Source organism: Eucyclogobius newberryi, unplaced genomic scaffold (genome assembly GCF_026437365.1).
Source record: "Eucyclogobius newberryi isolate DKJ021-1_F unplaced genomic scaffold, fEucNew1.0.hap1 SCAF_16, whole genome shotgun sequence".
NCBI classification, from domain to species: Eukaryota; Metazoa; Chordata; class Actinopteri; order Gobiiformes; family Gobiidae; genus Eucyclogobius; species Eucyclogobius newberryi.
Genome location: NW_027315790.1, coordinates 28,952,627 through 28,964,637, shown reverse-complemented (window position 1 = coordinate 28,964,637; position 12,011 = coordinate 28,952,627). Strand labels below are relative to the sequence as shown.

Below are 12,011 nucleotides of genomic sequence, written 5' to 3'. Positions count from 1 at the left end.
TTCTAAGTACAAACAGATCTATATTGGGTCTATAACAGGACTATTCCAGGTCTAAATTAGGACTAAACCATGTCGTAAGTAGGAATACATCAACGACACATAAGTTTGCCCAATAAATGACTCAAAGAAGACCAAAAATATGGATAAAACGTACTCTAAATGAAGTGAACATTAGCAGTGAATCCAATGTTGTTGTTGTTCTTTTACGACAATGTCCAATGACTTGTCAATAACAACCGATCGACAAAACAACCCATGTATTCACAGTAAAGTTGAGCAACAAACCTTCTAAATCTAGATATAAGATCAACTGTGAATCCTAATGTTATTCAAATCGTTACCGAGAATATTTGAAAATCCTCATACATTTTGGACATATCGCCCAAACCCGAAACTGCACCAAACGCTCGTCTTGTCACTGCCTGAAGGAGTGTGTTTTCTGATCTTACATGATTAAAGACGCACTTCTCCTCTCGTGTCTTCGTCGGTCACGATCTGGCTCCGCTCCAGGCGCTGAACATGTCTCTGGTGGTTAATGGTCGTATTCACGCCGCGCAGCACTGACTCTGCAGCCTGCTAAGTATCACTCACAACTGCATTTACTATCGCTTCAACTTGCAAATACTATGCGGTTTTATCTCCAGAAAAGCACATGAACGTCGTGTGGGTGTGGCCTTCTCGAAGGCTGTATATTGGTTTAGGCAGGATACAAATTACTGCAATTTACCTGCGCTGCACCAACAACAACCTAAACAAATCACAATAAATACTTATTTTTTGAATGAATTCCTCTGGGGCTCGAGTCCCTAAAACATTTTTTTGGGGGGAAATTAGCTTCAGCTTTGAGAAAGGAATTGTCAAAACCCTTGTGTGGAAGCAGGTAACAGCCGTGCTGCTACACACACCTTTGTTTATTGCGGATCGCATGTCTCGTCTCCGCAGATTCCCGTCTCTTCTGAGCTCGAACAACCACACACGTGCAGCCAGGGAAACGTGCTGCTATCCTGGCTGCAGGGTTGCAATCGGACGCAAGGAATGATTGACATGATTATGATAGGAGAACTATTTAGCTGTCCACGCCACGAGTACATGAGACCAGATTTAAGACTCTATTATTCCTTTAACAGTTATTCAGATAACTATAGCATAAAGAACATGCTAACAAGTTTACCAAAGCATCAGTTTTACCCCAAATCACTAAATCCACTGAATTCTTCTTCCTCTGTGTCACTTCAACAACCCCACAAACTCCAGAGGTAGAGGAAGTGCAGATTCTTCTTCTGCGTCGCTTAGAGCCTAGAGCGCCCTCTTGTGGTTGTGATTGTCAGTGTGAAAATAACAAATAATATCGCTCTGGAGTTTAAGTTGCACCCCGGGCAAAACTATGAAAAAAGTGCAACTTGTAGTGCTGAAAATACGGTATTTACCAAAGAAAATCCAGACGGGATTTGAAATTAGATTTTATCATTCCCACATAATTAGAGTAAATCAGGCAAAATCGACAGCATGTCAGCTTCACAAAGAGTCCAGCCATTTGCTTTCTCTCCAAAGAAACAGCTTCTATTATATATAGCTTATATTTTTATGTGTGGAGATTACAATAGATGTGTCTGTGTCTTTTTGAGGGCATTTTTGATTGTTTTTCATTGTAGACATTATCTCCCACCTCTAAATGCCTCAGTTTTTTTGTATGACTAAATGGCTGCGTCCCCTTCAGAGCACAGTTCTCTTGGTAATTGTACATGGTGGTTGTGACTTTCGGTCCTCGGCGGTGTGCGATCAGAGCGAGGCAGCGCGCTGCTGAACGGCGCTGGCCTGGATTGCGTGCCGCTGAAGACTGATCTGAAGTGAAGCTCTCGAGACAGACACTCCTCACTTCAGCTATGTTTGGATCCATGAGACTCGGCCTATTTCTGAAGAACTTTGGAGTGGTGACCTGATACACATTATTGTTGTTGATTTGTGGAATATTTGAAGATAGTAATTACCCTGCGGTGTCATAAATGAGTTCCGTACGCTCCTAAGACCCTTGTCGGTGTAATCCCTCATTCGTCCAGGCGTGTTCCATAGTAGAAAAAGCTTCAGTTGTAGTCATCTGGACTCAGTTAGAAAAAATAGACGTTTCGACTCTCATCCAAGAGTCATTGTCAATAAAAGGATTTAGGTCGAGAACTCCGATATTTATACTATTCTGTGGTAAGACCCACCCATTGGGAGGAGCCTTCCTGAAGAGGAAAGAGTTGTTTGTTTCAACAGAAACTTAGCCTATTCAACCCTTTAATGGGCCATTAGTCTCCCCTTAGTCTTTGTGAGACACTCAGGGTGGGTGAGCCAGGGTCTCACTAAGACAAAGGGGAGACTAATAGCCCATTAAAGGGTTGAATAGGCTCGGTAGATACCAAGAGGGTAAGTTTCTGTTGTAACAAACAACTCTTTCCTCTTCAGGAAGGCTCCTCCCAATGGGCTGGACTTACCACAGAATAGTATAAATATCGGAGTTCTCGACCTAAATTCTTTTATTGACAATGACTCTTGGATGAGAGTCGAAACGTCTATTTTTTCTAACTGAGTCCAGATGACTACAACTGAAGCTTTTTCTCCTAAGACCCTTATTTGAAGATAAGGATGGGACTCACTCTACGATTTGATACGATCCGCGATTCAAAGTTTGCGAAACGACAATGGCATAAGGTGAAAGTGCAATAACAGATATAATACAGGAGGGCCGCAAGATGAAGGGCAATTTAAATAAACACAACTTGAAAGTTGAAAATGCAGATTAGATATTTTACCCAAATTGTTCAGCTCTATAATTCTATAATACAGATGATATGCAATTCCAAAATAAGCAAATACAATATATATCTCAAACTGCAACTATTATTTCCACAAACAGTTTACGAAATATAATTGTATCATGACGGTGGATACTTTTAGAGAGCTTGTCATTGTTCGTGTTTCTCTGAGTTCAATGTGTTTTTCCTTTGTCCTTTAACCGCCCGAGCTCACAGCGGCTGGGATTTGTTAACACAGTGATTGGATTCAGGGCATTGTAATTGTTAATCGTTATTTCAAATTTAATAGAGTGGTCCCACCTGTGTGTTGCAGTATGGACGGTCGGACAGCTACCGCGTGGCCACCACGCAGGACAAGGACGAGAAAGAGAAAGAGTCGCCCAAGAAGAAAGGAGCCAAGGACATGGACGACCTCAAGAAGGAAGTGCCCATTGTACGTATTTCAATTAAGGATGGAAGATTAGCTCCACAAGAATGAAACAAGTGGAAATAAATGAGGCCAATGTATAGTTCAAAAATATATTAAATTCATGTTTAAACCCTAGACAACAATTGGAAATACTGCTTTTTATGAACAGTACCAAAGAATTTATCACACGATCACAAAGACCCAACTTCTGCTTTCAACTTTTTGCTGCCAAGTGTTCTTTGAAATGCTTCAGAAGTAATCCCCTAATATTTCATGCAATTATGAATTAAACATGGCAGAATAGTGAGTCTTTGGTGAGTTCATCCAAAGTCCAGGCAGCTCCAGTGTTTTGAGGCTGGACGTCCCGCTGTAATTGAACAGGACGCTGAGCGAGCACAGATCACAGCTGCTGCTCCAACTCACATTCACTTCATTTGACTGGAGAATATCCAAGAATATTGGTCAATAATGTAAAGAGCCAGGGTCAGTTCATTGATTACTGTTGGCGTGCTCGTTTATGAAAGAAAAGGCAAGAATCAAAACAGGTCAAATCAGTCAAATGTTGAATCCCTGCCAGTACAATTCTAATACAGATCAAATGTGATCAGCGACTTACACGGGCGCTCCGGATCGCACCGCTTTCCCTGCTCTGCTCGAATATTTATACATTTCGATATGGGGCGTAATATGAAGGTTGACGCCTCTCTCAGTATTCTTCCACTGGCCGTTTTCACACGTAGATGACCTTGAGTTCTGCAGTCTCTCTCCCTTATCTGAGAGTGTCTCAAAAGAAACAATGGAGTATAAGATAAGATAAGATAAGATATTCCTTTATTGTCCCACATGGGGAAATTTCATTGGTGTGAAAAATCATTATGTGTTTGCATGTAAGGAGTAAATCCTTCTAGTTTAATACAGTCTCATAAAATGAATATAATTGGTAATACAATATAGTAATAGATAATATATTTGGTTTCCCCTTCATTACAAATTAAACTGTTGTGGTTCAGGCTTTGACGTTTTCCTTTCTTCCAGACGGAACACAAAATGTCTGTTGAGGAGGTTTGCCGCAAGTACAACACTGACATCGTCCAGGTAAACTTCTAACACTAAACCTTATATTTACCTGTAACAACACTCCTCCTGTCCTAAAAATGTGTTTTCCTGTCCAGGGTTTGACCAATGCCCGGGCAGCAGAGTACCTGGCTCGGGACGGTCCCAACGCCCTGACTCCGCCCCCCACCACCCCAGAGTGGGTCAAGTTCTGTCGCCAGCTCTTCGGGGGCTTCTCCATCCTGCTGTGGATTGGAGCCATCCTCTGTTTCTTGGCCTATGCCATCCAGGCCGCCACCGAGGACGAGCCAGCGGGCGACAACGTGAGTAGAGCTACACTAAATCATTTAAGGCCCATTTCAACTGGCCTCGGTTCATCGGTCTCAGGACGTTTCTGATAATGGCTCAGGTCCTGACTCACAGGGGTCTGCTGCATGAGCCAAATATAACTAATCTTTTATCTGACTGTTTATGAAATGTGGCATTAGAAAACAACACACATATACAGTGGTGCAATGGACTATTTCCTAGAGTAGAGAATAGTTTCCTGTCAGTATACAGTAGAGCTAATAAGAAATCTATGTATTAAGAAAACTATTCCAAAGTTTAAAACATAAATAAAGGAACTTGCAGTCTGATAAATTGATAATGTTGCACTTTTGGGATTAATTCACACAAGCACGTTCTTGTTGTTGTGGTATATGGACTGCAAAAAACATGTTGTCATAGTATTACATTCAAATGTTTATGGAAAATGGCTGGAGGAGATCCGGCTCCATTAATAATAAACAGGAAGCTGTGAGTGAGCACACAGTTTTAAAATAGCTTTTAGTCATCTAGCACTTTTTATTTTTGACTCGTTGCTTGTGGATGGAGCAGTATTTATGCATATGACTTGTTGCATATGCATGTGATATGAACATTACAGCATCCATGAAGAGGTAATTTACTCTTCATGTGATTCAGTCATTTGAGTCACACACATTTATCTAAACCAATCACAAACGTACTGTACATTTCTGTCTTCAATTATTTATATACTTCCATGAAATCGGCACATGCCATATTTTTATTTGTGTGTGAGTAGCATTATCCATAGCAACATCTAAGTTCAAGGTAAACGCTAATCTCATTGTCAGAGTTGCCAGCACTTCTCAGTTTATCCGGAAAAAAAAACACTATTTTTATTATTGGATAATCTTGGACTTGGAAGTGGTGCTGTTTGTCCTGTAGCATTATGATTTATATGTGAAGATGTTGTGATAGAGTCATGTCTACAAGTCGTAAAGAGTCTGTTAAGCGTCTGTAAAACGTCTGTAAAGCATCTGTAAAGCATCAGTAAAGCATCTGTAAAGCATCTGTAAAGCATCAGTAAAGCATCTGTAAAGCATCTGTAAAGCGTCTGTAAAGCGTCTGTAAAGCATCTGTAAAGTGCCTGTAAAGCATCTGTAAAGCATCAGTAAAGCATCTGTAAAGCGTCTGTAAAGCATCTGTAGAGCATCTGTAAAGCATCTGTAAAGTGCCTGTAAAGTGCCTGTAAAGCGTCTGTAAAGCATCTGTAAAGCATCTGTAAAGCATCTGTAAAGCATCTGTAAAGCATCTGTAAAGCGTCTGTAAAGCGTCTGTAAAGCATCTGTAAAGTGCCTGTAAAGCATCTGTAAAGCATCAGTAAAGCATCTGTAAAGCGTCTGTAAAGCATCTGTAGAGCATCTGTAAAGCATCTGTAAAGTGCCTGTAAAGTGCCTGTAAAGCGTCTGTAAAGCATCTGTAAAGCATCTGTAAAGCATCTGTAAAGCATCTGTAAAGCATCTGTAAAGCGCCTGTAAAGTGCCTGTAAAGCGTCTGTAAAGCATCTGTAAAGCATCTGTAAAGCATCAGTAAAGCATCAGTAAAGCATCTGTAAAGCATCTGTAAAGCGCCTGTAAAGCATCTGTAAAGCATCTGTAAAGCATCTGTAAAGCATCTGTAAAGCATCTGTAAAGCGCCTGTAAAGCATCTGTAAAGCATCTGTAAAGCGCCTGTAAAGCATCTGTAAAGCATCTGTAAAGCATCAGTAAAGCATCTGTAAAGCATCTGTAAAGCGCCTGTAAAGCATCTGTAAAGCGCCTGTAAAGCATCTGTAAAGCATCTGTAAAGCATCAGTAAAGCATCTGTAAAGCATCTGTCATGATATCGATACTGTATCACCAAATTTAGTATCACACCCCCTAATATTAACTCTACTGTAAACTACTAAACATGCAATAAAACGTACACTATTTGTCTGTCCTAATCACTAGTGCTGCCTGAATCGCATGCAGTAGTCTCTGCTTTTTTGTGTGTGCTGCAAATCTAGTATGACATAATCTATTTTGTGTGAATGACTTTTTACACCCAACACGCGGCGGAGCATAAGGAGGTCGAATGTCAGACTGCTGCTGTGAAGCGTCAGCGACAGTGCATTAGCATCAAATCAGTCTTCAGGGCATCTGTAAACGCAGGATTATCCACATGGAACTGTCAGAGAGCGGACAGAAAGCAGATGGACGGCTCTCAGGTCACAGAGTCCACAAACAAAACACATAATGCCACAGCGAAACCAAAATCGCTCGGCGTCTATTTCGGGATTCACGAAGCTCCTGAAATAGCTTCGACATCCTCAGCGTTTGGAGTTTCATGTCAATACGTCCGCCGCATCAAGCTCCTCTTTCATGATACACTTTTAGATCACGTACTCGGTTAAAATGAACTGATGTATTGGATATGAATAGGTCTTGTTTTGTCTCTTTCTCTCGTGGCACAGTTGTATCTGGGAATCGTGCTGTCGGCCGTCGTCATCATCACCGGCTGCTTCTCATATTTCCAGGAGGCAAAGAGCTCCAAGATCATGGAGTCCTTCAAGAACATGGTCCCACAGGTAAAACGAGCCCACGGGATAAAGTGGGTAAAGCCCTATGACCAGAAGTTGTGTCCTTGGACATGAGGCTCACAAACGTATAAATCACGGGAGTCAAAGTCATTTTGGGCCACTGGCTGAGTCTTGACACTCTGGCTGGGTCGCAGGCCAAACATGATGTAAAAAAATTACTAAATAAATAGTTTTATATAGCCGAGTAATAGTTATTTGTGGACACTGTTGCACAAATCTGCAGCAGGTGAGTCCATATCAATGCATCAACCGTAGGAACAGGAATATGGACTTGTGATTTCTGATATGAAATGCTGATTTCACAGACCTGTTGGCTGTTACTGCACAAACTGAATATGAGCTTACTATTTTCTATAGTTGAGGCTGATCTTAGTGAAGTGCATTGTTTGTATTCACAGGCACGCTCACAGACGCTTCACTCTGACCTGTGTTTTTACCTGTGGCTCCAGATCTGTCCATGTTTGCACTAATTTGGATGTTTTCCTCACAGAGCTGTCGTGACAGATGTTTTTCTTGTTGTTAGCTCCACGTTAGCGCAGCTTTTAGCACAGCTCTAATGTTCACAAAACCGTCTCCTTTCTTTCTTCCACGTGTTTCCCAAAACCACACGTCTCTTTCCCCGCTCAGACCTCTGCTCTCTATAAGCTTAGTTTAGTGCGCAGTGACTGCACTTCTCATCCCTCGGCACCTATACCAGGCGAACTGCAGCGCTGAGCAGCGCGGGGGAGGGAGCGGCTCCTGCTAAGGCCTAGTGGTAGTAGTAGTAGTAGTAGTAGTTCTAGTGATAAAAATGCTATATATCTATCAGAAATTAATAAACATAAATTAGAAATGTTTTGCGGGCCGGATTAAAACATCTGGGGGGCCGAATGCAGCCCGCGGGCCGCATGTTTAGCCCCCCTGATAAGTTTTTTTTTAATTTTACCCAGAAATGCAGCTCCTGTGAATTACAGTGATAGTGCAATGTAAAACCACTATAAAATCATGCAGTCATCCTTATTATTATTATTATTACATTATTATAAACGTGTCAAATATTATTCATACTTACTAAGAACTCAAGCAGAATTGATCCAACAGAAGGCAATTGTTGCTGGTTTGTTTGTTAATAATATTATGTTTTATTTATTTCTAGAAACAAGCATTAAACGTTAAAGCGTTTTTTTTATTTGAATATAATTGTATCATCTGAATCAGTATCGAGTTTAGAGCATAATACTGATGTTGACTGTTGATACTAAAGAATATTATTCTTTAGTATCAACATTGAGTTTGAAGTGTTTGTATCCGTCCGTGTGGGCTGTGATGCAAAATGATTTGACCAAAGCGTTTTCGTTTGTCAGCAAGCTCTGGTGATCCGTGAAGGGGAAAAGATGCAGATAAACGCTGAGCAGGTTGTGGCTGGAGACCTGGTGGAGGTGAAGGGTGGAGACCGGATCCCCGCTGACCTGTGCATCATCTCCTCACACGGCTGCAAGGTGATCTCCCACACTCTACACACTGTGCTCTTCTACCAGCAGAGCTGAAGTCAAGGGTTGAGGTTCAGAATTTTGTCCACAACATAATATTGAACTCACTGTTTGGAGGGAAAGTATAATTACATTGTGTATTTTTAGAATGAAACACAAAGCAGCAAATATTTACCAATTTTAGCTGTAACTTCAACTTGGTCTGTCGCGTTTTATCTCTATTTTTTTCTTTTCTTCTGAAGAACCCACTAAATGTGGATGTGAAATACTTTCTTTTGCTTGTTGCAGGTGGACAACTCCTCTCTGACCGGTGAATCCGAGCCTCAGACCAGGTCACCTGACTGTACCCATGACAACCCCCTGGAGACACGCAACATCGCCTTCTTCTCCACCAACTGCGTCGAAGGTTAGACCAACATCATAACAAAACCTCAAAATCAAATGTATTACAGCTGTTCATTCTAGTGGAGAAATGTCAAATCTGAAACATCCACAGATTCTGTTGGTTTGTTTTTTGTCTGTTGACTTTGTGAGTCGGCTGACGTGGTTTGTGGAGTGTTTGTTTTATCACAGTTCAGTTCACATCAGAGATTTCCATTTACAGCGGGTCAGCATCATGTCAGAGCGACGGTTGTCATGGAAAGTGCTAGTTAGAGACAAGGCTTTAAATGTGGTTTGAAAGTGCATGTGACTTCGGTTAGTTGGACTACTCATCACACTAAAGCGCAGTAAACAGGATTATATTTAAGACTTTACTAAAGACATTTTCCCCTTAGTTTGACGATGTTGGTGACATTTAAAATTTGACTTCCTGGTTGGACATGAGCAACAGATGTGACACAGGTAGAGGTAATTCTGCATCTGTTACCTAGCAACCATACAGTAAAAAACGACCAAAATCCATATATATTACACAGCAAGTGGAAAATTGGAAAATTGTGCCAGTTGTGTGTAAATCTAGTTGTTTTGATCAGTATATTGCAGCTGTTCTTCTTGCAAAGTCTTTATGATCTCTTTGAATACAGTTCTTTTTGCTTTCTAAATGCTCTGTGTGGTTTGTGTGCAGGAACAGCCCGTGGTATTGTGGTTTGCACCGGTGACCGCACCGTGATGGGGCGCATTGCCACGCTCACCTCAGGACTGGAGACGGGCAAGGTACAACTCTCATGTTATTTACACATGTCGACACCGGTTTGGCCCTAAATAATAGTACAATAAGAACTGATGCAGTAACAGTCATATGTTTGTGTTTGAACATAAGATATAAAGGTAGTTCAGATACAGACACAAGTGTTTCACAAACGAATACTAAAAATCAAGATAACATTTGACCTGTTCTGACCCTCTCGTTCTGCAGACGCCCATTGCAAAAGAGATCGAGCACTTCATCCAAATCATCACCGGTGTGGCTGTGTTTCTGGGCGTGTCTTTCTTCGTCCTGTCCCTGGTCCTGGGCTACAGTTGGCTCGAGGCCGTCATCTTCCTCATCGGCATCATCGTGGCCAACGTGCCCGAGGGTCTGCTCGCCACGGTCACTGTGAGTACGACACCGCACTCGAAAACAAGGTTACACTTGACAACCTGGGTTTTAATCGGAGATGCAGCAATTTACAAGAGGCTTGTTTTAGAAGAGAGCTTTATGAACCCTGAACACAACCTTTTGTAGAAAACCAATTCATCATTATAAGATATTACAGTATAAATTTGCAGATAACTTTTACTGTTGTGTAATTTTTACTTCTCAAATGTTTAGTTTTTACCATAAATTTGACACGTAGCTAACTAAACTTTAAATATTTCCAAAATACGAAATATAATCCTGCTTAATATTATATTTCGATGTCTCTATTGTTATGTAATAATGTGTTGCTTATTTAATACTGTGTAATCCAGTGTTGTGTTGTGCAGTGATGTGGCATCTCTCTTCTGTGACCTGGTGTCGCCGTGGCTTTGTGAATCTTTGTGCTTTTACATTTGTTCTGACAGTGTTGTTTGTGTTGTTAACCCTCTCCTCCTTCTCCTCCCTCTTTTCCTTCTCCTCCCTCTTCTCCCTCTTCTCGTCTTTGTCTCCTAAGTGTCTCTCTCCATCCATGTGTTTCTCTTCCAGGCCAGTCACTTTACGGTGCTCTCTTCCTTCACAACGACTGGCTAAATGTAATAACTATAGGATATAAGCATACGATTATAAAGTAATAAGTGAATTAGATCTTCTCTGCTTGATGACAACTTGCTGCCTTTGTTTTTGACCCTTGGCTCTTGCCGTATTTTTAGCATGAATCCTAATGCACCGTCGCTCTTCATCACAGCTTTCTGCATTTGCTCTATGGACTGTGCTAACATGGAAATGCATTCTCATAGAACAACATGACCATCTCCAGATATACAAAAACAAATCATAATAATACTAATTTCTTCAACCTTTTGTGACTAAATTCACCTGGAGATGATCATGTCTGTTTCACAGCGTCAATACTAATTTCCTTCTGTCAAATGCATCTATTTACCCAGTGTTTGGCCTGTTCTCCTTCAGGTGTGTCTGACTCTGACCGCTAAGCGAATGGCACGTAAAAACTGTCTGGTGAAGAACCTGGAGGCTGTGGAGACGCTGGGCTCCACCTCCACCATCTGCTCGGACAAAACGGGCACCCTGACCCAGAACCGTATGACTGTGGCTCACATGTGGTTCGACAATCAGATCCACGAGGCCGACACCACCGAGGATCAGTCTGGTGAGGGCTCTGTCTGCAGATTAGAATCGGATATATCATTAGAATGATATAATCATTCTAATGATATACTCTAACTCATTTTACACCAGTATGTTTTAATAGAAGGTGAGCCTAGAAAATCAAACTTCATCAAAAAAGTAACACAAATAAAGCTAAACAATCACCATCGCCAAATTTTGGGAACGACTGGCGAAGCCCTCTGTCAGCAGGGTCTTAAACTCACACCTCCGGGAGAGCTTCTCCCAGATCCCGGGTGCAACAGGGGACATTGAGTCTGTGTGGACTATGTTCTCGACTCCCATTTTCAATGCGGCTGCTCAAAGCTGTGGTCGCAAGGTCGCAGGGGCCTGTCGTGGTGGCAACCCCCGAACCTGGTAGTGGATACCAGAAGTAAGGGGGAGTAAGTAAGCCTCAAAGAAATTCTTGCAAACCATCTGACGCCTCAGGAAGAGGAAGCTGTGCTTCACCAACACTGTTCATGGTGCAGGTGGAGACCTGCTGACCTCGACTGGGGATGTCGTCGGACGGTGAAAGGAATACTTTGAGTACCTCCTCAATCCCACTATAGAGGTTGTTGGCAAACTCCTCGGGCTCCGGGGGTGGATGAGATCCGCCCTGAGTACCTAAAGTCTCTGGATGTTGTGGGAC

General features: G+C 41.8%; 1 protein-coding gene across 1 annotated transcript in view; it reads left to right on the top strand.

The window, feature by feature from the left end:
* The window catches only part of LOC140362147 (sodium/potassium-transporting ATPase subunit alpha-3), a 35,356-nt gene that overhangs the window by 13,843 nt on the left and 9,502 nt on the right, over positions 1–12,011 (top strand). The window contains exons 2-10 of the mRNA XM_072448203.1: positions 3,109–3,228; positions 4,240–4,299; positions 4,377–4,580; positions 7,040–7,153; positions 8,509–8,643; positions 8,923–9,040; positions 9,701–9,789; positions 9,992–10,171; positions 11,165–11,363. Coding sequence (XP_072304304.1) covers positions 3,109–3,228; positions 4,240–4,299; positions 4,377–4,580; positions 7,040–7,153; positions 8,509–8,643; positions 8,923–9,040; positions 9,701–9,789; positions 9,992–10,171; positions 11,165–11,363 — 1,219 coding nt within the window. The remainder of the gene's footprint in view (positions 1–3,108; positions 3,229–4,239; positions 4,300–4,376; positions 4,581–7,039; positions 7,154–8,508; positions 8,644–8,922; positions 9,041–9,700; positions 9,790–9,991; positions 10,172–11,164; positions 11,364–12,011) is intronic.